The following is a 26,577-nucleotide window of genomic DNA, read 5'->3' on the forward strand; positions in this document are numbered from 1 at the left end:
AAACACAATTTTTCTAAACTTCTTGCTGTAGCATAGCCAGCAGGAGACCCTGGATCTGTGACGTGATTTTGGTGACAACATACAGTAGTAGAACGAAGTTATTGAATAATTTTCATTTCTAATATTTCCCAAAATTAAACAAAACCACATTTTCCTAAACTTAGTGCTGTATTAGCCAGCAGGACTCCCCGGACATGTGATGTGATTTTGGTGAAAATGTACAGTATTACAGTGGAGTTGAATAATATTCATATCGGGCGGCTGTGGCTGAGGGGTAGAGTGTTCGTCCTCCAACCTGAAGGTCGGCGGTTCGATTCCCAGTCTGAACCATCTGCATGCCGAAGTGTCCTTGGGCAAGATGCTGAACCCTGAACGGCCCCCCATAGAATAACAAAGTGCTGCAAGTAGATGCACTGTATGAATGTGTGTATGAATGGGAGAATGTGAAACTGTACTGTAAAGCGCTTTGAGTGGTCTTCATCAGACTAGAAAAGCGCTATATAAATACAAATCCATTTAATATTTCCCAAAATTAAACAAAACCACATTTTCCTAAACTTAGTGCTGTAGCATAGCCAGCAGGACTCCCCTGACATGTGATGTGATTTTGGTGACAATATACAGTATGAGACCGAAGTTATTGAATAATATTCATATTTAATATTTCCCAAAATTATACAAAACACATTTTTTCCAAACGTATTGCTGTAGCATAGCCAGCAGGAAACCCTGGATCTATGACGTGATTTTGGTGACAACATACAGTAGTAGAACGAAGTTATTGCATAATATTCATATCTAATATTTCCCAAAATTAAACAAAAACACTTTTCCCAAAAGTTATTGCTGTAGCATAGCCAGCAGGAGACCCTGGATCTGTGACGTGATTTTGGTGACAATATACAGTATGAGACCGAAGTAATTGAATAATATCCATGAGGGCCACTTGTGTGTTACAGACAGATGTGTGACGTGATTTTGGTGAGAATAAACACTATTACAGGGAAGTTATTGAATATTTTTGTAATATCTCTTTTCGGTGTTGCACTTTGTAGACGGTCCCTGCGCACTCGTTTCTCAGCAAGCTGTATGTAGACACCCATGTTATGTGTCCATCACGGAGGACGACTCATATTGATGAAAACTCGCCTGTAGCCCGTTGTCCACATTACTACGGTGGGAATTATGTAGCGTTTGTGCTTTAACAACGTTTCGCTTAAGACTTATTGATCCGGGAAGTCCGAATCTGTGAATGTCTTGCCAACTTTACTGAACTACGTATTTTTAACCTGTTAAAGGGGTTTTTAGTAGTTTTTCTTGACTCCTGCTGAGGGTTAAAGACAGAGGATGTCTCACCATGGTAAAGCCCTCTGAGACAAATTGTGATTTGCGAATATAGGCTCTACGAATAAAATTTGATTGATTGATTGATCAACACTCCATACCAGCAGGTGGCGGTGGTGCACCAAATCGTTGTTTTCCCCCGCGCACATAACACGAGAAGAAGCAGTAAACGGACGAAGAAGAAGAAGAAAAAGACTCTGCAGAAGAAGAAACCCACAGCCTGAGCGGAGTCTCCCCGCTCGCTGCTCGATGTGACTCCCCGGTCCCTCCTCTCTCCCGCTGCGGCTCAGTCGAAGACTTCATGACGGTTTCGGACAGCGACTCTCTTGCGCTCATCATGCCTGTCCCCTTGGAGAGCCGCAGCTCCAGCGAGCCGGCCCGCGAAGCCTCGGCCTCGCTTGTCCCCGCCGCCCCGATCAACACCCGCCAGCCGGGGGTGGCCACCTCGCTGCTGCACAGCGGCTCGCAGTTCCGGGGCTACCAGAAGAGCAAAGGCAACTCCTACGACGTGGAGGTCGTCCTGCAGGTGAGTTCCGCTTCGTCCTCATGTCGATGGGTTTGTTCTTCTACCAATGAAGTACACATATTTCTAGCCTTAGTTGCTAAAGGACTAACTTAGCAGACGTTAACTCCCTTAGCTCGTTTCGATGACCCACATTTCGAGGTAGCTCTGTGTTTCTGCTGTGGCATTTAGAATTTGGACCAAATGTTGACAATTAACTTTCTCGTCAACTACTTTTGTTACACACACACACTACGACAGACACACACAAGCCAAACATGTTAGCATGTTGTGCAACTACCTGCTCCAATGGGTCAAATGAGTCTTGTCCTTTTCACTCCACCCATTCTCACACTATTCTGTTTACACTCCATTTGTTATTTCTATTCCTTTTTATAGGTTACACACACACAGACACACACAAGCCAAACATGTTAGCATGTTGTGCAACTACCTGCTCCAAGGGGATGAATTGAGTCTTGTCCTTTTCACTCCACCCATTCTCACACTATTCTGTTTACACTCCATTTGTTATTTATATTCCTTTTTATAGGTTAAACACACACACACACACACACACACACAGACAGACACACACAAGCCAAACATTTTAGCATGTTGTGCAACTACCTGCTCCAAGGGGATGAATTGAGTCTTGTCCTTTTCACTCCACCCATTCTCACACTAGTCTGTATTTATTATTTCTATTCCTGTTATAGGTTTTTCATATTGCCTTGCATGTGTAAGGATTGCATGTGTACCTGCTGCTGTAACACTGCACATGTCCCCACTGTGGGATTAAATCAGGATTCTCTTATTTTATAAACAGTGAACATAACGCGTGCACTGATAAGTAGTGATTGGTCTGTTCACACCAGTCTACTGACATGTACACGTCCTGCTAAAGAAACAGGAGAAGAATCTTGTGCATTGGTGATTTCAGGCCAGTTACTGTACGTGTTCCCTGTTTGTCTTTTTTTTGCAGCATGTGACCGTGGAAGACTCGTATTTGTGTGGCTACCTGAAGATAAAGGGTCTAACTGAGGTGAGATGTGAAATAGGTCAGATGTTACGAGGCTGACCTTTATTCTGTCAAAGACCGAGCTCGGGCTGGGTTCACTGCTCCAGCGAGTGGAGACCAGTCCTCGCCTGTTTGATGCGGACTGAACTGTGACAAAGATTAAAGGCCGGCAAATATGTGTCTAGACAAGTCTTTTTTCGTATTTTATTTTGTGTCGGCCGCATACGCTTTTCATTATGCAACATGTGGATGAGAGAAGGTCAGCAGGGTTCAGGGGGAACTTTGGCTGAGGCAGAGTGGAGTGAAAGACGAGTAGCCTGGTTGTGAGAATTAAAACCAATGGAACAAATCACTTCCCACATTTCTGTTATTTAAAATAACAAAAAAGCTGCTCACAGGTTGTTTTTTTTGTTTGGTCTTAAATATGTTAAGGTTCATTTAATGTTACTCCTCCGTCATTAAAATTCCATGCATAGTTTGGAACTTATCTGTGTTGCAGCTCTTTGTCAACGATAGACTGATAGTTGTCTGCAAACACAGTTTATCAGCAGTTCACTGGGCTTGGCTGTGGGATAGACTCCGGATACCTACTGCCCAGGCTGTAGTTTGTGAGATAATGTGGTGTTTCAAGGTTTATTCTCTTCTTCATCCTATCTTCAACAATGGGGATGTCTGGAACAGCTTATTTCTTCAGAACTGTCTTGATAAAGATCTTAAATGTCTTAGATTTTACATATTGAAACCTGCAGAAACCTTAAGTTGAAGTCTTGAATGAGCAGAACAGTTCCACAGAGCCTTTTATACTTTCTCTGCAATCTGCACTCGGGTAGAAATGTTTCACTGCCTTGTTCTTCCCGTCTTAACCTTTGTTTCTCTGTGTGACAGGAGTATCCCACCCTCACAACATTTTTTGCTGGAGAAATTATCAGTCAAAAGAGGCCTTTTTTAACCAGGAAGTGGGACGCAGACGAGGATGTGGACAGAAAGCACTGGGTACGCTGTGTTGACGTTGTATTTGTGATCACTGACTAATACAGCTTCAGAAACTGGCTTTTCTCAAACTGTTTTTATGTCTTCTTCACTAGGGCAAGTTTCCACCTTTTTACAAATATGCCAAAAGCTTCAACTCGGACGACTTTGACTATGAAGCACTGGACAACAGTGATTATGTCTTCATGAGGTGGAAAGTAAGTAGCTGATGTTACTCTCACGTCTCCCCCTGTCTCTCTCGTGTTGGTGCTAAACTCTGACCTCCGCTCGTCTTGTCCTGCACCGTCAGGAGCAGTTTCTGGTTCCGGACCACACTATCAAAGACATCAGCGGTGCCTCCTTCGCAGGCTTCTACTACATCTGCTTTCAGAAGTCCACAGCTACTATCGAGGGCTACTATTACCATAGGAGCTCTGAATGGTAACTGCTTCGCCTCCTTGTGGCCCTGCTGCAGAATGCAAGGCTAAATTCAATGATTGGAAAGAGATTTGTTAATATTTCTTATGTTAATATGGCTCTCTTTTTTATCTTGCGCCTGCAGGTACCAGTCTCTTATCTTAAACCATGTTCAAGAGCACAGCGTGCCCATTTATGAATTTCGGTGACAAGAAAAACTCAGGTGTTCAGCATGAGGTAAAGGACAGTTCACACTGCCCTGTGCTTAAATGGGACGGGAGCGACGGAGAGCTGATGATGCCATGAATAGGGGTGACCTGTTTCCTCACAGCAGGGGAAGTGAAGGCAGACAGTCTCATGATGGAGTGAAGGAAAGAGGCTGCAGCGAGACAGAAGACCTGAAGGCCAAAGACGGTTCTCACAGCTGCTGTAGAACGTGATGTTTGCCATTTCTTTCTCTGGACTGTTTTTTATTTTCAATTTTGTGCATCGGTTTTCTGTGCGCTCTCACAGAATCTGTCTCCCTGTAGCTGGACATCCAAGCAGTTCCAGTTTTACTTGCGTGGAGACATTATGAGCATAATTTGCCTTTTTAGTTAAGAGTCACATGAGAGTAAAGGTGTCAGAGGAGTTTTGCTCAGTAAGCCCTTTCTTTTTCTTTTAGAGATTTTCAACAAAAGCAATGATGAGCAGTGATCTACTTTTTCCTGTGAGACTAAGTCAAGGTCTGATGACCAAGGGGGAAATGAACTAGAACTCAAAATGATCACTAATAATTTACAAGCTGCTGGGTTTTTCAAAGATCCTCTAATCAACACTGTCTCCACACGTTGAATTTTCGCTATGCAAAACTCACTAATGGAAGTTTTTTTTAATTATTTCACGTCTATGCGCCGGCGGCAGCCAGTAGGTGGAGACATTCTGTTTTCAGGTTGTTCCTCCATCATTCTGTGCTCAATATCTCAAGAAAAAACCTCAAGAGAATCCTTTCAAATTTGCAAAAAATTATTTTGTGGATCAAGGCATCACAAAACGTGTTTTTGTCTTTTTGAACAGGATATCTCAAGTCTGCCTTTAGGAAATTTCCAATTTTGACCAGTTGGACTTAAAGATGTTTGATTTCAGTGGTGACCTCATACGTCTGGAAGAGAAATGTACGTAGACTAAAACTGCACTGGTTGGCGGAGGCATACAACCACAGGGCGGTACTTTTAGTTTTATTTTCAAGAGTGAGATATATATTTTTTTAATCGAGAGGAAAAGTGTATATGAAAGTTTAATGGCGGAATCAATAAGGAGGCTTATGGGTATGGTAGCTCAGCTGCTGAGTTGTGTTTTCAGGATTTTGGTCGTGTGAAAGATGGAGCAGGGAGATCTCATGGCACACATGCAGTTTGACTGAATCACTGTCAAATGTATTGTAGTTCATGTGTGGCTGAACTGGTTTGTTTTACTACATTTGTCTGGTTTTGAAAATGTCTCGAAATAGGAGAATCAAGTCGCGTATTTCTACAAGTTGCGACCGCTCTACTCACCGGGGAACGTAAAGAAGCAGCTCGTGTGGCTCGGGCGAAACCCACTGCCTTACCATTTTAAATTTTTCTAGAGTTGCAACACAAGAGCTTGAGGTTATACGGTTGGTGATGTTTTATTTAAAGAAATCCAAGTATATTTCTGTGAGAGAAATGAAAGCTTCTGATCATCAGTCTACTGAGAAGTGTTGCTGGGGGGTGCATGTGCTCTGCCTGCCTGTGTGCTGCTCGTAGCCTTTCAGCCGGCCTGCTGGCCCGCAGCATGACACAAGGACTCGAGGGGTTGTCGGGGGGGGGGGAACTCTTGACACTATGTTTTTTTTTTTTAAAAACCCAAGTAAGTGGACTGACCACTTCAGTCTGAATGACTTCGAAATAATTTGCTTGCTTTTTTTAAATTAATCGACTAAATCAAAATGTGCAATGTAAAGAAACGTGTTTGTTTGAGAGTGTGTCTATAAAAGTCAGATGATGTATGATAAATCTGCTATGAATGTATCGTATGAGATGGAATAAAGAGAAATATTTATACTTTATTGCTTTTACATTGTCAGATCATTGAGATGGCAGCGGACACTAGATGTCAGTAGTGGACCACGAAAAAGTCATTTTTCGAGTCAGGGAATCAAACCAAACTGTTCTATGTTCAAACCTCTGAGCATTTAGCAGCAGCACAGTAAAGTGGGCCTCGCCTCATTGTCTCTGAGCTGCTGAAGAGTGAATCGACTGCAATGCCTGTGGTGTGGAGAAATAAAAAAATGTTTGCTGCCACATGGTAAGGATGCCTTTTGTGCACGTATACATCTTATAAATGGAGGAGATCCACACCACAGCCTTTAATAGTTTTGTTGCCTGGTTACACGTAGCCTTAGGACATTTCTTTGGTTAATTAAAAATGAGCATGGTCAATAAATGTGGCTCGTGTTTGGTGTACGTGCAGCAGCTGATGATTCCTGCCTGGAAATGAGGTAACATTTTCTCAAATCAGGAAAGAAAAATAAATCAAGAAGGAGGGAAACAACTTCCTTGTGTGCATTTAACAATGCTGACTGTTTCCAGGACGTGGACAGACACTGTCTGCAGATCTGATGCTTTCTACTTTCCATCCGCTTGATCATCTATGCACTTTGGCCCTGATTTAAAAGATTACTTTCATCTTATTATTTCAGCATCTGATGCAGCCAATCGAGAATGAGACACATTCACAGAATCTCCAAAAAGGAAAATCAATGAAACTAAGATTATAATACTAATTGTGATTTATTCTCTTCTAGTATTGTACTAAGTATTACAAATAACAATAAAGGATGAGTAGACTTCCCCTTTATTTTGTGACTTTTATTCTTTATTACTAAGTAGCCTGTGCCAACTTTAAAAAAGGGAAAAATCTTCATCTACCTCTGGTTTGAAATAGAAACAGAATTCCAAGCACTTAGGTGTTTTTATTTAGAATGATCCTCTTGTTTTTCTTCATATATTTATTCTTTTTCCATAAACTGCTTTGTCTTTTGTCTCTTTCAATTAATTATACTATTTTTTTTAAATCATTGTACTGTCTGTTAGAGCTCGAAAGATTGGTTTTAATTTTACAGAATAAACAAAGCAGAGAAGATGTGTAACAGGTGACATTATCTAAATTCAAGTTCTATATATTTGGTTGTATCTTATTTAATACAGTGAAGCTCATCTCATGTAGTAATCATGTTATAACAAGGAGATTATTCTCATTCTAATTCTTTGTGAGAGTAAAACGTAGGATCATAACTAAATAATGTTTCCTTCAACAAAGAATGGGAATTATTATTGTTTCCGCCTGACTCAAAGCTTCCTGAGCCAGGTCTCTCAGTTTTGGTGGAATTCTGGAGTTTCCTGCGTGTGACGGAGTTAAGAGCTTTTGTTTCTGCCTCTGACTAACACAGGGCTGCCACGCCCGCCCCCCCAAGGGAGAATATAAACCTGCCACCACTGCCTCGGTCTCACACAGAGGCTACACCTGCAGCTCAGAGTCAAAACAAGGATCCTCTTCCCCCTGTGTCCTGGTTCTGTCGTGGCACCATGGAGGCCCAGCGGTATCCCATGAGTGTGCGTTTCACCGGCGTGTTGCACAAGGAGAAGAGCAAAGTAAGCGCACCCGGAGTCATCCATCATTGTGTTACCATCCAGAAACTCAGTGTGATAAACCTGCATTCTCCTGTTTTTCCAGATGTACATCACCTCTGTGCTGTGGTCGGACCAGAGTGACATCATCGTTTACAGAACTTTTCGGGAGTTCAAGAAATTCCATGTGAGTATTAAACGCGCGTAAAAATTGGAAATGTGACTAATCTGGTGTGAGGAATGTGTGCTGTGCTATGTTTCTTGTTAGTGACTGCAATCTATTTTACCTATTCAATTTTGTTATTTTAGTTTAAACAAATTAGTAGTTTCATTGTAATGTTTTGTATTTGAATTTATGTTGTAATCATATCTTAGCAATTTCTGTGACTTTTGTAATATTTATTTCCATTTATGCTGCCATATGTTCAGGTTGGGGAAGGGTCTTGTCTATATGTAAATTGATGTAAATGTATAAAACTATATAAAACCAATAAATATATGTTTAGAAATAAATCTAAATCGTGCGTAAAAGTGGCTGTTTTTCTTCTAACCCGCCCTGTTCCTTTCATCAAATTACAGAAAAAACTGAAGGCGGCCTTCCCAGCAGCAAGTAAATTGAAAAAATCAGACAGAATCATCCCAAAGTTCCGAGGTAAGCGTGCGTAATTCCCAGCTGCAGCTTGGTTACTTCATGCGCCACCCAGGCTGTTGCGCATTGTGACTCCGTGCGTCCTGCTTCCTTTTAGACAAGAAGACGAAGGGGATCGGTCACAAGAAATCCCTCTTGCGCCTCAAATCCTTGCATAAATACTGCAACGAGCTTCTGAGCTGCGACCCGCGGGTCACTCAGTCTGCAGACCTCATCCAGTTCTTCCAGCCCAAAGACCAGGACCTGCAGCCGGACTTCTCTAAGAACAGGTATGCTAAACTTGTAGGATATTTAAAAAAAGTTTAGTGGGGAGGATGCCAGATCTCTGGGCTTCCTCCTCCACATCTCAACAAACTGTAAAGATATATATTTAGATGTATATATTTTATTTTCCATTTTTCCATTTTAAATTTTTGATATTCTATTTCATTGTTATTCTATTTTATTCTATTTTATACTATATCTATTTTTATTTTATTTTTTGGGGTTGAAATTACTGAGCATTGCTTAAAGAGAGTGTGTGACCCAAGCATTTCATTACTACTTCATGTTATCTCTGTTCATTTGATCTAAAATCTTGCATTGAATCTTGAACTCAGGGTGTCGCCCAGATTCCAACTCGCGTATCACTTCTAAAGAATGGCAGATTTTTCTCTTAATTACAACAGGATTGTTGTTGCCAAGGGTGTGAAAGTGTTGAAAGCTGCCATCATCTCCACAGACCAAGCAAACAGCCCATTCCTGTTTAGCACAGTCACTGCACTAGTGTTATAAAAGAGTCGACCAGGATCTCTCCACCTTTCAAACTGCACAGAAAAATAACGTGCTCAGAAGAATAAAATCAGACCCATGGATAACACCTCTTCGTTTTTTCTGACGTGTGTGTGTTTACCTGCACACTAACCTGCAGCTCTTCTCCTCAGCATCATCATCATGCCATCGGAAAATGAACTCAACGGCGACACAGGCCACCTCCACGGCGGCAACGTGACCCAGCCGTTTGTCACGGAGACGTACAGATGTGTGGCCTCATACGAGACCAAGGACACCAAGAACAAACCTTTCAAAGTGGCCCTGGATGAAAAAGTGGACGTACTGATAAAGGATAAAGCAGGTGAGCAGAGAAACTTCAGTCAGTTGAGGATTAAGAGTAACAGGCCCAGACGCTCGCTGGCATCAGTGTAATGTGCAATTGTGGTGGTTCAGGCTGGTGGCTCGTGGAGAACGAGGACAAAAACATGGCCTGGTTCCCTGCCCCCTACCTGGAGAAGCTGGAGGATGAGTACGATGAAGATGAAACCGATGGGACTCCTGAAAGAGGTACATGCTTAGATACAGGTCCTGTTGTGCTCTTTCTCAAGACACCAGCAACACCTTGGAGTTCATGTCTGTCAACAGGACACTAAAGTTCTTTTTTATCACTCTCAGGAACGCTGTGCACTGCGATCAAGAGCTACAAGGCCACTAAAGACGATGAGCTGACTGTGCACATCGGTACAATGGTGGAGGTCCTGCAGAAGTCTGACAACGGCTGGTGGCTCATCAGGTGTTTATTAAATCAGGACTTTTTTTTATTAGAGATGGATTGAGTCAAGTCTTTACTTGGGATGCTGGGACAGTGACTTCTTCTCATAATGCCAGAAAGGTCGGATGGTTGAAGATGAATAGGATGAATTCAGGAAAAGAAGGACACTGAATTGAACGGCAGCATAAGGTTAATCTTAAATGAGTTAGAGGAGAAGGGATAATGTGCATCAAACTCTGAGCTCATGTTTTCCTCCTGAAGTCCTGAAGCCTGTAAACACGAGTATCTTGATTTTAAAAAGTCCAGATTTTAAATCCTGCCCGTCTCTCTCTTTCCTTTAACAGACACAATGGTAAAGCAGGTTACATCCCCTCCATGTACCTGCAGCCCTACAGCCACCCTCACATCCACATGGCAGCCAACCATCGAGACCGCCGCGCCTCCTCTGAGCTACCGGCCTCCTCCTCCTCCTCCTCCTCCTCCTTGATGCTGGAACAGTCCCACCAGCTCAGCCTCTCTTCAGGAAACCTTCTGCAGCTTCCACCCGTCAGGTCCTCAACCCCCCGTCTGCTCCCACCAGCCGTGATGCCGAGGTCTCGGTCTCGCTCTCTCGGCATCCTGTCTGACCCACCTTGTGCTCAGCCAGCCCAGAGTACCTCTACCACCAACGTTGCCCCTGCAAAACACTTTCCTCCGCCCACCATCATGGTGCAAATGGCCGGAGGGGAGGAGGAGGAGCGTGGCAGCAGCCTGAGAGCAGAGAGCGTGACGAGCTTTGGGAGCAGCAGCAGCGAATTCAGCTGCAGCGACGACCTCAGTTCCTCCTCAGCAAGCTCGTCCTTCTTCAACCTGAGCCAGAGCGCCACTGGTGATTGGCTGCGCCAGAGCCGTACGCCTCCACCCGGGAAGAGCAACGGCCTCAGCCCAACGTACGGCACTGAGGGGAAAATGCTCCCCAGCGTCTCTGATCCCAACATTTACAAGGGGAGCTCCACGCCCAAGGTGCCGCCCAGGCCGCAGCCTCGGGAGATCCTCACCCGCTGCACCACCATCACCCGCAAGAACGCCGGCCGAGGCCTGCCACCCACACACACTGAGATCCTGAGCCAGTGAACTTTGACTATCAAGGAACCTCACCTGTTCTATAGATGCTGATGAGTTTAGTTTAATTTTATTCTCATACACATTGACATTCTGCTGCATTTATCAAAACAAGGGGGTTGTTCCGTACGAGTTACTGATCCACTCACAAATCAAAAGATAAGACTGTGTCCAGAAAACTAACTGGAGCTAAGAGTCACTGCATCATACAGTGTGAGAGGACTGTGGGAATATATAGCGGGAATTAAGTTGTGTCTCTTTAAAACTGCATGGAAAGACTTTTCTTCGAGTTTCTCATGAGTAATGTGCATGTTCTCAACTTCCGTAAAGTCTACTGAATTTGAGCAGCTCACATGAATAAATATAATATAATATAAATAGGCTGATTAATCAGGTTACGGTAGACATTCTTAGCCCACATCTTCACTATCCGCTCGAAAACGTTTATTTTCCATACTGGAAACCCATGTTGTGCCTTATATGCATGTGCACTGTGTTGAGTACAAGAGTGTGATTGGTTTGTTATTTTACCTGCAAAAAATGAAAGCCAGTGTCTTCAGGTTGTTGTTGAAGTAAAAAATAAACCTCACTTGAAGAATGGGACGTGTGTAAATACTTAACACTGACTTTAAACCCCAGATTAGACCGTGTAGAATAACTGGGTGTGTTCACATGTTACTGTGGAGCTGGGAACAAATAAAAACACTTGTATCATGCGTCTTGTGTGAAATCAGCTCATTGACTTTGTCCTCCTTTATTTGGACTGAGAACTCTGAAGCTGTGTGCCCAACCCCCAGCTTTACTAAAACATGGGGAAACCAAAGGGTTAAAAACCTGCAGTTTTCTTTACAAAGTCCTGTTTTGACCAAATAGAACAAATTTTAACTCAATTTAAATGACAACGAATGCATTTTTATTTCATAAACATGTCTGGGCATTACATAAAAAAAATTTATGTTTATATAAGGAGACTTTTGTGTTGTTGTCGAGCCAGTAGATCAGGACTATGCAACATTGCAGAGCCAGACAATGGGCGCTGGTATTTGCTGTGCGTGAAGAGAACTCTGGCTCAACCCTGTCTGATTGTTTAACCTTCTTTCATTCATCACTCCTTCCTCGTCTTTTCTGTACATCATGTCTGCAGAAATCAGAACAAAGTCCCACACACGTCTCTTCCTTCACTGCCACACATTCAGTGTGTCGCTCCAGCTAATGGTCCAAGATAAGAGGATCTCCTGTTTCTCTTCAGGAGAGAGTCCACCGTGTGCTCCTCGGTGATCCCTGTCAGCTGGCGAGAGTCTGGCCCTCAGGAGCAGAGGAAACCGGGAGACACTTCACCGCTGTACTTTGATCCTTCTCGTCTTCTTTCGTGTCTTCTTCCTCTGAACTCTCCTCGCTGTCAGAGTGGAGGTTGCCGTTCGTTCCATTGCTCTCTTTGATTTCTATTCTCCCATCATTTGTGGAGGGTTTCGTGGTGGCGCTGACTTCATCCTTCTCCTCCTCGTCTTCAACCGGACAATTTGGATCTTCATCTTGTCCGCTATCGCTGTCACCTCCGACGTCTTGGTTCTCGTCGCCGCTGCCCTTTTCTTTCTCCTTGTCAATCATGAAGACAGGTTGGGTCTGTGCAATGGGAGTGGTGTCCATGTCTTCATATTGATCCATGCTGGACAGATATAACAGGGTGGGTTAGATTCATTAAATGGAAATTCATTTTCAACCAGTATCTATCATGAAACTAGACAGAAAAAATAAGTTGAAGGTAATATTGGAAACTTTTTTTGTGGATCATTCAAATCTCGTAGTTTAAGTTTCTCTGTGAAAATGAAAAAAATGTGGCAGCAGTCCAAGGTTTAGGAATGCTTGTTTATCTCAGTAACAAAGAAAACGTTTTTCGACTTCCTGGATTTTCCACTAGAAGGAAAGAAGCTTTGACGCATCGATGACAGACTCGATGGCTAATTGACCCACATGAAGGATCACGAGATAATATCCTGTTCAGAAAAGACAGGGCAGTGGACTTAGAGTTCATGAGCTCCAGTCTGAGACTTAAGAGACTGAACATACAGGGTGAGACTCTAGATCAGACCTGCACTGAACTCCAGAAGTTTTCCAGAGGGCCTGTATGTGAAATGTGTCACAGCTGATGTTTCTCTCACCTGGACGGTGCTCCGGCCACTCTCATCTTCTGCCACATGTAGTTCAGGAACATGGACGCCTGCAGCAATTTTCCAATCCTCTGCATGTGTCTCTCTGAGGGCGAGAGAAGAGAGGAAGTTATTTCAGCCCAAACTAGATTCAGGCTTTTGGATTAGGTATTGATGTGACTGTGACAGGAAACTTAAGCCGTTTTAACAACAATGTGGTTCGTATAATACCCATTGCCTTTGTTACACCGTCTCACAGAAAAAAAGAGCAAAGGAGACACCAGGAAACACAGAGTCAGTGTCGAATGTCCTTTACACAAACAATAAACGGACTCTTTGATGTCCTCTTAAGCTCTAAACTTCGCTGTCACTTTGTGGTACACGGGTAAACACCATTGGTTATTATTTGAACTACGTGTAAAACCACATAGCAAGACACACCCAATGCTCCAAGGCAGATACCGACAGATCAATTTGTCTCACGTCAACAACTTCATTATCCCTGAGGGGAAATTCGTTTGGCAGCCAGGCAAAAAAACTAAACTCTCAGGAAACACGGGCACACAGACTCAGGCACAAGAAAGAAAAACATTCAAATTCACGAGTACATCAAATAACAACAGAAAACAGAGAGCTTGTAAAACCATCAATAAAATCGTCATTAAAACCAAAAGCAAGACCCTCATAAGTCAGCGTCTAATCAACTAGGTCCTCGTTGGAATTTAATATTTTGATGGCCTGAGTTAAACAAGAATTCTTTGAACCTGTTGAACCTTTTGAACCAGGTGATAAGGCGCACACACACACACGCACACGCACACACGCACGGACACACGCACATTACTGACCTGTGTATGGAATGAGTCCCTCCAGGTGTGTTCGGGCTCCCTGGTACTTCAGCAGCTCCTCGGGCGGCAGGTGTGTGAGGAGCACCTGGAGGACCGACTGAGCATCCTGGCAGTTTCTGGCGTTGGTGTTCCACACCACACAGTAGCGCAGGAGCGACTCTGAGAGGGAGTGAGAACAGGGTTGAGTGACGGGCAGCAGCCAGTGGTGGAAGTGAAAAAAGAAAGAAGGATGAAAAAAAAACACCGTGGTTAGACAGTGTTTGAGCTATGTGTGATATTCAGGATCGAGTTGAAAGGTGTTGTGGAGCTTTCACCATCTCTTTCTTATTTCTGTATTTCATCATTGATCTCTTACCTTTCTGATCCACTCGCAGCTTCAGTAGAGTCTTTTCCAACAGCTCCTGTCCGTCCTTCCCCTGACGGATCTCTAACAAAACAGAGAACACGACAGCAGAGTCAGTGTCTAAGCTCAGGAGCGAACATTTGTTCATGTCAAGTTTGTGGTAATGACCCACATGGACTGTATTTGTATAAAGTGCTTTTCCTGTCTTGATGAATACTCGTATTTGGGATTTACACCAATACAAGCCCTTCACACCATAGATTCACACCCATTCATACAGGGCTACTATATGTTTTTTCTTATCACACAACACTGTCAGTGGCAATTTGTGAGTCAGTCTCTTGGCCAAGGACACTTAGGCATCCAAACTGGAAGAGCAGGGGATAGAACTACCGACTGTGAGTGGAAGCGTGAGATCACTCGACAACAATCACTTTTGACAGCACAGTTCAAATGAAATGGGGAGGGAGGAAGACACACATGCACCAGCACATTGTCATTTATCTAATTCTCCTATGATATGTGAGGAGGTTCTATTATTAGCGTCTGATTGCACCTCGACCTCATTCATTGTTGAAACCCTGCGCATCGAGTCCATGCAGGGTAAAAAGAGGTTATGAAATAGACAGAAGGGCGTGGCTATGTTATGGTTCTTACGTGTGGAAGTTTCACTGCAGCACTCGTCTGCTGCCACCGAAACTGCTTTCTTTCAATATGAACACCTCTCCATCAATATAAGAAAAACAGTGGCGGATTAACGAACTTTGAAATCTGTGAAACTCAATTGGAATCACAAAGTAAATTATGATTTAACCATTTAGGAAAATGAGGATTATGTCAACAGATACTCTGTCTAATCCCATTGTGCAAAGCTGGGTTTGGCCACGTTCTTTCTTTTCACCTTGCATGACTTGGCAAGATACTTCTTTCCGTCACGTTGCAAAACTGTGTGGATCGGCCTTTTGTTTGACACATGTACAGAAAGATGTGGATGTTGATCCACCAAATGCACACGCCGGCAACGAAGATCATTTCCATTGTTGAAAAAACATCTTTGTTGAAAAGTGAAGATTTGGGGACGCTTAGTTTAAGCCTGCGCTCATGGTGAGATTTCGACAGCTGAAATATGGCCTGACAGTAGCAGCGTTGACTTTGTCTTAACTACTAATTCATCAACTGCCTGTGTCTCTACTTGTTATGAGACATGACATGAGGCTTTTCCTGTGCATCACAGGAAGGGACAAAAGACGTGTCAAACAGAATAGCACACATTTCTCAGTCGATGGAGCGTGGCAGTGTGGAATCCAGGTGTTTTGGGTTTTATGCTCAAGGGCCCGTTCATTCTGAAAGCGAGTGCTCAGCAGCTATGATGCAACTCTCAAAGTGAGAAGTGACTGACGACACGCTCACAGATGAAGGACAGAGATTGGTTGCAGGCAGGAGAATCTGATCTGGTCATGTGGTTAGAGTTGGCGGAACAGGCTTGGATGATTAAATACCTTTGATGACAGTGAGCACGGTGTGAGGATGGTCCAGGGAGATGGCCAGACCCAGCGCCTTCAGATACTTCTTCTCATGGAGCAGGTTGGACAACTCCTGCTTCCTTCACACACACAAACACAGGATCAAACAAGAGCAGGTGACACGCAGCCGAGTGCAGTTTTAGAATTGGTACAATAAACGTCAATATTCACTGAAAATAGGCTCAAAAGGACAACGACCAAAACATAAATATTCAAAACAAAGATCAATACATTGACAACAGTAATTGTAGGTAGAGATTAGGGCTGTACTGTCACAATATGAGATTTTCACAACGATTTATGAGACCTTTTACAGTTGAAGTGAACATTTTTACCAAATTCAAAGAAATGTCTTTGAGGTGTTCCTGAAATGTTGCCTTCACAAGACAAGAAAAACACGTTTGGTGACGTCTCAGCGACCTCAACCTCTGAACTTTAACCAAACTCTACTCAGTTCATCCATGACACTTAACGGTTGTTTTATAAATAGAGTCTGAATGGAAGAAGTACATTGTTGAAATATGTTAATGACATTAAACAGGGTTCCTACAGGTTTTAACAAGATACATTTAAGACTTTTTAAGACCTTTTTAAGACCACTTTGAATAGAATTTAAGACCTATTTCACGACTATACTGGCAAAAAGTATGAAGGAAAATTACAATGAAAGAAGAAATAAGTCACAGAATAACTTACAAAGTAAATTTATACCCACTCAACATAACAATAACCAAGCTTTAAACAAGCTTTAAACATGCTTTATACATGCATTAAACATGCTGAAATAAATTTAAATAAAAGGATGTCCAGAGAAGGATATTAAACATCCCATCTTACACTACAAAACCTGTAACTTCTCAGCTCTGGCCGAATCTAATTTAAGACCTTTTTAAGACTTTTTAAGGCCTAAAATTTCAATTATTAAATCTTAGACCTTTTAAGACTTTTTAAGACCCCGCGGGAACCCTGATTAAAGTTTTTTTTTTTTTTTTTTTGAAAAGGTGATAAATATATTACAAACACGCTATTTGTCGCTGCCATTTCAATTTCCCTGAACATCTGCACACACCAGTGGACAAATATTCACACATTACACACATATGATCAATTGTCCCGGACCTGAATTTCACCTTTTATCAGAATACCAGATCAGACATTCCTACACACACACCCAGCCCCGATCATTGCCAGACCTGACCGGCGACCGAGTGAGGCCGATCTTAGCCTAACACAGCCATCACTTTGGTTTGAGAGAAAAGATATAGGGGGAGTGGAGGACTTATCTCACGTCTAAAAGATTGTGGACTTACTTGAGTATCTGATCCTCCTGTTTGGCCTGCTCCTCTGCCAGCTCCACTTCAGTCACATCCTAGTTGTGAATAAAAAAAACAAGAACATCATATTTGTGATCAATCCCTGCAGAAGTAATTCCTTATTTCCCAGGGAATAATTCATGGTTATTGATGAGAGGAATCTGGCAATTTAGGGAACTGCCATCTATGAGTGTTGTGAGAATTGGTACACCGCCTTCGCGTAGGAATGCACTTAAGTGATGTTACAACATCCAAAAGAACAGCTGTGAACCTCTTGGGACATGTATGTAAAGTTTGAGTTTATTTCTTTCTTAATCTGGTAATCAATGTTTTTAGCGGTTTGATTACTAATCACTCTCCATGTCTTCTGTCAAATCACACTTACCGTCCACACGGTGATAAAAGAGTCCGCGGACGCCGTCACCATCTTGTCATCTTTGCGGGTGGCGTGGAGACCCCACACTTTGTCCTGGTGGGCGTCCAGAGTCTTCACACACTCATTGGTCTTGATGGTCCACAGCTTTACTAAACCGTCCGAGCCACTAAGGATAGAAAATCAGAGTAGTTTGAACATCGAGACGTAGCAGAAATCATGCATTTTAAAACTCAAATGAATAAGTGTGGATGTAGCCTGATCAGACTCCTGAGATTACATGATAATCAACCATCCATTCACTTCAATGCCTCATCTGAGCATGTGTAGGTAAAAGTGTATTTGTGTATATATAGTGAATTATGGAGGAATGCTTCCCATGGGAGGCAGCTGGGTTTACCTGGTGAGCAGCTGAGTGCCACGACTCACAAAAATCACTTTCAAAACGGATGCGTCGTGCCCCTCAAATGTCTGAAGACAAAGACAAAAAACAACATGATCGTTTCTGCCTCACGATCAAAACCATCTCTGGCAGCTGAGAATTACAGTCAGTAAAAGAAAGACACGCAAACTAATAAAACCTTGATAAACACTTCTGTCATATTTTATATGAGTGTCATCTTCACCGAATTACAGATATTATTACACCAATAAGGAAGAGCGCTTAAACAACCACTGTATCCAGTCAATCCTCTGCTCCCGTCATAAAATACACATTGGGATATATTTACAGCCAGGGGCTCACCTTCAGGCAGCTATAGTCCTGCAGGCTCCAGAGCTTGGTGGTGCCGTCAGCGGAGGACGTGGCCAGCACCTGGTCGACGGGGGAGAAGCAAACGGCCCAGACGCCGCGGCGATGGCCCCGGAACACCCCCAGCAGGCCCAGGCTGCCCACGTCGGCCAGCGACCACAGCTTGGCGGTCCGGTCCTGGGAGCCCGAGGCCAGCAGCTTGTCATTGGGCGACACTGCAACACTGTTTATATCCTGGAGAAAGGACAAGGAGGGGGGGATTACAAAAAAAAAAAATCAAAGTAATTGATTTTACAGCAATTAACATACACACTAAATATACATTAGTGTGTATGTTAATTGAGTAAAAGAAAAGTCTCATTCCTGGTATGGTAAACACCGTAATAACCGCTTGTCCACTTCCTTTCACCATCCAAAAAAGAAGCCTAAATATCCAGGATACAAACACCACCATCTTGTACATGTGGAGCCAGAGTCTGCTAAGTGGCGACCAAAGGATATCATGTTCACAAGAAAAGTGGAAAAGTTGGAAACCTAAAGCCTTGGAACACAGCTCTTTCCAGGCTGGAGGCACAAAGAGCTGCATTGTCTAAATTCTTCCTAATCACAGCGAACATTGCTCAGATCTGATATTTTACATGAAGACAAAAGACAAGTTGAGAAACCCGGGTCTGCTGATGGACAGACAGTCAATTGTTCTGTGGTGTCAGGAGTATGTGTGTGCAGCAGGAAGTGAGCTCAAACATTCTCCCCCCCGCATCTTGCTAACCGTAATCGGTGGTTTCACCTGCACTTCCTGAGTGGAAAAGCCATCCTACATAAAACCATTGTTTTGTAGTGTTGTAATGTTACCTGCAGCCTGTCTGTACTGGTTTCCACTACAACTCCAAGAACAGCTGTGTATACAAGTATTAAAGTGGCCTAGTCAGGTTTACACCGTAAACGGAATTAATCAATGTCATTTTAACACACTTCATTCACATTTAAAACTGATTTCAATAAGTGACCTTGTCTCCCGTGTAAATGTAAGAAAATAAGAGCTGAGCTGTATGCGATTAATAAGACTGATGTGAACGTTTTCATTGTTGCCATGGTTATTAACGTAAATATCTTTGTTAATCATAATTTAGTTATTGTTCAAACAGGCTTATACAGTATTAGTAGTAGTAGTGTAGCAGTATTCTGTATGATATATATTAAGAAATGGTAATCCAACATTATTCATTATGAATGAACATTAAATATCATCAGTTATTCTCAGATAAGAACTTTAAATCTTAGACAGTTTGTGTATCATGCGACATTGTCAAGTCAGAAGCAGCGACACTGGGACAGTGACACGTTACAGACGGACCAGTTACAACTACGTGTCTGGAATAAATTCAAAATTTGATTTGATTAAAGATTACACAAAATATTCAGATATGCCAAAGGAAACTGGCAAATCAACGAGTTTAAATATCCCCTGAAAACTTTAAGTAAAAGGCTGAGCCACCTTGCAACTGCTAAAATCGTGCGACATGCATTTAATCATTTGAATAATCACTAGTGATTCTCAGTGGAGCTGCCCTAGGGGTTTAACATTGTTATGACAGCAGTGACACCTTTATTTCCATTGAAGTGGGGAAATGAAAATAATACTCGCTCCTCAAATTACAGAAAATTGGTCAAGGACAAGTGATGCTGGAAACATGATATGGGACGAGCCGTAAGTATGCAAAGGGGAATATATCCTATCCACAAATTAAAAAAAACGAGCAGTTGTTAAAGAGTCCAGTAAGGAGCGGGGCTAAGTTAAAGAATAGACCATTGTCACAGATTTGGAAGATCCGGACTATGCAGGTCACAAAGCTAAACAAACCACAGCAAAGTGAATCACATTCTCTGTCCCACTGCATACAGACGCTATTTCAACGATATGTTTTTAACCTGTTGACACAGCTATGAAAACACTGGACATGCATTAGAAACCACTTAGTGATTAAATAAAGAGCTACCACAAATAACTAGCGGTTAACAACAGTTTCATCAGATACCTCACTTTGGTAGAATGTTAACATCCAAGTGGGCATGTCAACATCAGTCCATTGTTTTCCGTTTATGGGAAAATGTTTAATTTCCTTGTCAACCTTTTGTTAAGTGGAAAGCTCGTCTCTCTTGTTGGAAGGTAAAGTCTCCACTGTCGGGCTTTAAAAAACTTGACGTTTAACCCTGAAGAACATTAGTAACTATTGAGAAGTGCTTTCAAGTACTAAACAACAGAGAATGAAGTAAATTGTGTTCTCTGTCCAACAACATGGAGTTTCTAAATGTGCACAAAGGCCTTCCGAGAATTTGAAGAGGAAATATGTCTTAATGAAAATGTTGCTTTCATTGATAGGACAGCATGAGGATGAACTGTGAGAGAGAGTAGGGAAGACATGCCTCAAAGGGCCAGAGCCGGAAACCAAACTAAACAGGTGGCAACACAACAAACTCACTCATTTACTTTAATTTGAAACTGAACAAAAACTGGTTCTGTGATGGGGTCCTGCATAAGATGTTTTTGTGGAATATATCCTGCGGCTTTGATGCTTTGGGCTCAAATTCTTCACTGTCCAAGCCCGGTGATATCTGGCTTACACTATAAATATATATGTTTTTCATTGGGCGAGTGCCAGCCACTAATGGTCACAGTTTATTATTCTTTCTGGACAGTGTGCAAACATTTTTGCGGTGTACCTTATCGTGCGCCTTCTCTGTGCATCGGGCGCTCAGCTCGTGCATGTCTTCTTCTGTCGTGGGCAGGTCCGCGGGCAGATCCCACACCTTGACGGTGCAGTCCTGACTGCCAGACACCACGAAAGACGCTTTCATCCTTCACACAGAGACAAAGACGGATGATCATTACCGTCGAGCAGCTACACAAAGACTCGTCTACCAGCTAACTCGCTATCTGTGGTTATACATGTGATAAGTAAACAAGAGTGAGTGGAGGAATGTTAAGTGTTACCTGGAGCAGGTGATGGAGCCCACAGCATTAGCGTGGCTGGAGCCCTGGGCCACACATGTCACCCGACCACTGTCACCGTCCAACTGCCACACACGCACCGACCGGTCCTGGAGACAAACACACACGCCACACGAATCTCAATGTTGTCATAAATGCTATTTAATGGTCCTCTCGTTAAAGATGAACTTATATTGAGCATGGTGATTTGTGGGCAATGTGTGGAACTAATCATTAATCCTTGTGTTGCTGTTGCCTGTTTGGTGCGAGGAGGTGAGCTCACCTTTGCGCAGCTTGCAAAGAGAAAGCCGTTCTTGAACACATCCAGAGACAGGACAGTGTCTGTGGAAGATAGAGGCAAAAAGCACGATGCATGAAAAACACAACCGGCTCAACAAGTCAACTTTTAAGAATTCAAAGCTGAGACAACCCTTCTGTCTCACCTTCTCATTCCTATAATGCTAGCTTTCGTTTTCACTTATCCAGCCAGTTAATAGAGACTTTGAGCAGATATCATCATATTTATCATTCACTTACCCACCTTCCCTTTTTCTGTGTTAAACCCATCCACTTTCAATATTAACCAGTCTACTAACTGAAACAATAAGCATAGACTTCAATACAAAGAATAGTTTGCCATCATTACCAGTGTTGTAATACCAGTGGAGCAAAACCATCTTTAAAGTTTGATGGCCAAAAAGTTGAAATATGTAAAATATATAAATACAAATAAAGTAAATAGAATACTAGATTTTTTGTGCTATTAACCTTTATGGGCACATGTCAACAGCAAAGACATTTCCTACTGCAGATTGTGGCTCCACACGAACACATGCTGCCCTCTGCTGGTGGGGACTGACCTGTGTGTCCGTAGAGGATCTGGCAGCTGTTGGTGAGCAGCTCAAACACCTTGATCTGGCAACTGTTGGTGGCCACCACGATGTGACTGTCTTTACCCAGGAACTTCACATCCAGCACCTCATCATTGTAGCCCACAAACTGAGAGGGGGGGGAAGAGCGTTCATTAGTTCTGAATCTGTGACAGCGAACACCTGACTGAGATGCCGAGGTCTCTCCAAGGAACTAAATGGTGCGAGTGCCAATATAATTTAGCATATTACAGACAAAGAAGCAAAAGAGCCAATTGTTTAAAAGACAGCGAACAGATGTGATCCTCTTCAAAGCATCATTTAAAGTTAGCTGGTGTCAGGTGTCTGCGACTTGACATTTGAATTGTTATAAAAAAAAGCAATTAAAGTGAGTAAAGTCATGCCAATAATACATTTCAATTTTAATTGAATCTAATATAGATTTCAAATAGTAAATATGACCCACCTGCTGCTGTGTGGTGAGGGCAGGAAGCTGGTAGAGCACTATGTTGTGTTCTGCAGTGACAGTGGCCAGTCTGGAGGAGAGGGGCAGGTGCAGCAGGTACGTCAGACTGCGAGGGTTGTCGTCCTGCTCTTCCTCTTCCCCAGAAACAGGGCTGAGGGTGGAGAGCAGCTTCTGGCTGTAGATGCAGCGCGCCGTGCTGGCCTCCCACACTCTCAACACACCTACAGAGAGACGATGGGGGAGAAGACGTGAGTTTAACAAAGCACAGGGACTCAGCTTTGATCTTCAAAACTATGTAAAAATCGAACCTTTGCTTCCGGCTGTGATGAAATGCAAGTCATTGTTCTTCACTCCAATCTCAGAGAAATCTTTATCGTCAGGCAGCAGCACAACGCCCTCCACAGCCTGGAGACCAAGACAACACACACAGCAAGTTCAGACGTCAAGAGTCACGACTGCAACATTTGCTTCACATGAGGAGTAAGAAAGATTTTCAGGAATTATCCTACGTCCAACAAATAAGATCCGATTCACAGTCTTACCTCGTAGACTGGCACAGTCCTCTTGGCTTTCCGAGTCTCAAGGTCCCACACGGTACAGATCTTATCACGACCAGAACTGCACACAAGGATCGACACAAAGTTACAAACAACAGCTTTCAAACCGCAGCTTTAGACGAGAGACAAATCCTAACTGTCTGCTGTTTGTAAGATATAAGATGACAGCAGGGATATTGTGTGAGGGGGGGGTAGGAACACAGTACCTGACCATGGTGTCACCGTCAGTGCTAAAGCTGAGGGAGGTGACGGCGCTGTAGTGGCTCTGCAGCACACACACACACTGACTGGAGCTCAGGTCCCAGAGCCGGATGCCGCTGTCCAGAGACGAGGAGAAGAGCTGCAGTCGGCTGATGTCCGGGTGGAACTGGACGAGGCTGCAAAGATTCACCAAGATTAATCCAACCGTCACTTCTGGTTCATGAAGGCAGCTACAAAATCAGTAGTGTCCTCTTCAACCTGAAATCTCTAACATGTGACATCTGTAACTTTTTAATGTGACAACTCCAGCTGTAAATGTGATGCTACTTTAATTTTAGCTGTTTCCATAAAGGTTCTCAAATCCCTTATGCCTTTAGAGTTTACTGGTTGAGTATTCATGACAGATAACATCACTTTAAAAGCCCTTGTATGTGCAATCCAGTTATATCATGCTACTGTAACAATAAGTAATAAATAAATATCACACATCAATAAAACAGACTATTCACAAATAACTCACTAACCTCACCCGCTGACTGAGGGTCTAACTCTTCAAAACCAAGGTACAACTATTGTAATAACAACTAATTTGTCATGTTGTGTCAACTGTGGTTCACAGATATCTGGACTTACTGCACGACTCCAGATGAGCCTTTCAGGTTGTGTGTGCAGTACTGCTTCAACACATCCCAAAGCTTAATGGTACCGTCACAGCCACCTGCAGGACAACAAGAGGAGACGGTCTTTGAACTGTAAAATTGTCTATGCAGCAGGTGACTTTCACAGCTTCTATTCCAGTGTCAGCTGACCTGTGGCGAGGAGCGTGGAGGTCGAGTCAAAGGTCATACTGGCTACAGGCACTGTGTGAATGGCCCTCCAGGAACGAGTGCACTGAGCTTGTCTCCAGTCCCATTGCTTCAGCAGCAGAGCCCTGCTGGCTGTTACCAGCAACTGAGGCGGGACACAGAACAGAGGTTAATAAATACTAAACACTCTTGTACAGGCTGACATTAGAACATCAAGCAAATTCACACTGAAGTAATGACAAGTGGCCGAGGCGACTGCTTTACCTCATCGTCACAGCTGAGTGCAAAAGATGTGATGTCTTCTAGATCATCCTGTAAACAGACAAGTACACATTAACAAATGATTTATTTGACTATTGAAAACACAACTTTAAACCACAACCATCACTCAGGAGTAGAAAAGTGTCAATAAATATAAAATGAACTGATAACAGTGACATATATTGTGATAATTATCGATATCGACTGATATGAAAATGTAACTCCAGCCCTCAAAAGGACTTGTGGACTCACATGCTCGACACTGTGGACAATCTTTCCTGTGCTGATCTCCAAAACATTGACACGAGAGCCACAAGTGCAGAAGATGTGTTGCTCATCGTTGCTGATCTGGAAAACAAACAGATGGAGAGAATAAAGCAGAGTCACCAGAGTCCGGTCAGTCAGCCTGTGAACATCTGTATTATGTCTTGTGAGGAGAAGTCCGGTCTGTTTAAGGAGATGATCTCATGCTGGAAGGAGTCAGGACATTGTGACGACTGCTGCATCACTTAAAAACCTCAACTTTGCAGAGTGGTATTCAAACTTGATATTGTTTTTTATGATAAGTACTTTATTCTTTCCTTACAACAGACTACATCTTCACAAATGTTTGTCACAAAGTGTTCAAGTTTGATCAAATTGACCTGGAATCATCCCAAACCCGGTAAAAGACAAAAACTGTATGAAAAACATATAAATGGAGATACACATCCATATAACAAATGTATATCTATATTATAAGTACATATTTAAAATGTTGCATCAAAGTTTATAGCTACATAACTGAAGCCCTACAAAAAGATATCTCTCTAGGATGTGCATATCAGATATCTATGCAATATAATAAATATGAATTTATTATTCAGTTATACACTCACAATATACATTTTAACCAAAACTCATACATATGTGCATTCTACAAGCAACAACAATAAACGAAAATATGTACATGTATTTATTACTAATTTGTAATATCATTAGTTAGCTACTTATTCGTGTTATTATTATGTGCTGCTGAGGTCATTATTATTTTCTTATAACGTGGTATTATTAAAGTATTGATATTTTAGTGGGTGGGGGATTCAAGGGGTATTGCTGTGTCTATAATATTGTTAAAACAAGTACATAATATGTGGAAATATATGTGGGGAAATTATGTGCCTGGTTTAAAGGTTATCTTTATGAGCTGGGGGATGCATCCACATGTTCATAATGAATTTGAGCAACATGCTAACAAAGCAGAGAACTCACCTGCACTTTCCCTCCTTTGTAAAACGGTTCGATCTTGCTGGAGACTTCGTAACTGGGGGAAAAGAGCAGGAACGTGACTGTGGGAACTTGGAGTGACACTTTAGCTGAGCGTATGCTAGCTGATAGCTTGTGTTAGCTATTAGCTTAATATCTTTTCTCGTCTCGTCACAAAAACACACTTACTTTGTCTTGAACTGGAGGTTGATGTTCGCCATCTTGCTCAGGAAAAAGAAAATGCCACAATAACAAACTAAATCCTTTCCGCAGCGATGAAGAAATGATGATTTCTCACTTCACACGTTGGCTCCAGTCAACACATCCATGCCGCATGTTGATGGCCAGAGTCGCACACATTGCGCGTCATCGGAGCGCACGACGCTGCGATTGGCTGGTCGGTTTCACAGTGAAATCCCGCTTCTATTGTCAACGTGTAAATAAACAGAAATCCATGAAATTAAAGGGATAAACATGTGATTTAAAAGCTCAAAAGTAAACAGAGATATTAACACGTGTAAAGTGCAGAGTTTCATGATAAATAATTACAGTTTAAAATGTCATAATCACTTTTAGAGTCCAAACGCTCACAACAATAGACTCAGCCGCAGCCATTCATGTTTAAAAGTCTGTGTTTGACTTGTGGAGGCTGAGCTCTGTTGCTAGAATAGCAGGGAAGTATCTGCCTTCCTTTTTATAATTCACACACACACACACACACACACACA

The 26,577-nt window shown here is 42.6% G+C and overlaps 2 protein-coding genes across 2 annotated transcripts; one reads left to right on the forward strand and one right to left on the reverse strand.

Annotated features, from left to right (window-relative positions):
• The first annotated feature begins 1,172 nt into the window (after positions 1–1,172).
• gid4 (GID complex subunit 4 homolog) lies at positions 1,173–11,169 on the forward strand. The gene is made up of 11 exons (XM_061090774.1): positions 1,173–1,278; positions 1,449–1,870; positions 2,832–2,891; positions 3,753–3,860; positions 3,953–4,054; positions 4,147–4,277; positions 4,399–4,460; positions 9,511–9,645; positions 9,738–9,851; positions 9,960–10,077; positions 10,401–11,169. Exons 2-11 carry the CDS (start codon positions 1,646–1,648, stop codon positions 11,167–11,169), a joined length of 1,824 nt encoding a protein of 607 aa, XP_060946757.1. The 5' UTR covers positions 1,173–1,278; positions 1,449–1,645.
• Positions 11,170–12,028: 859 nt separating this feature from the next.
• On the reverse strand, positions 12,029–26,186 carry tbl3 (transducin beta like 3). Its single transcript, XM_061090675.1, has 23 exons — positions 26,039–26,186; positions 25,856–25,907; positions 24,857–24,952; positions 24,608–24,655; positions 24,347–24,488; positions 24,171–24,255; positions 23,543–23,713; positions 23,322–23,397; positions 23,088–23,184; positions 22,780–23,000; positions 22,305–22,443; positions 21,728–21,786; positions 21,448–21,554; positions 21,177–21,312; positions 18,450–18,689; positions 18,105–18,175; positions 17,717–17,873; positions 17,329–17,387; positions 15,995–16,098; positions 14,508–14,579; positions 14,153–14,311; positions 13,317–13,410; positions 12,029–12,823 (listed from the first exon to the last, which is right to left on the reverse strand). The coding sequence occupies exons 1-23, from the start codon at positions 26,068–26,070 to the stop codon at positions 12,442–12,444; spliced, it is 2,799 nt and encodes a 932-aa protein (XP_060946658.1). The 5' UTR covers positions 26,071–26,186; the 3' UTR covers positions 12,029–12,441.
• Between the last annotated feature and the right edge of the window lie 391 nt (positions 26,187–26,577).

This window comes from Limanda limanda, chromosome 17 (assembly GCF_963576545.1).
Source record: "Limanda limanda chromosome 17, fLimLim1.1, whole genome shotgun sequence".
NCBI lineage: Eukaryota > Metazoa > Chordata > Actinopteri > Pleuronectiformes > Pleuronectidae > Limanda > Limanda limanda.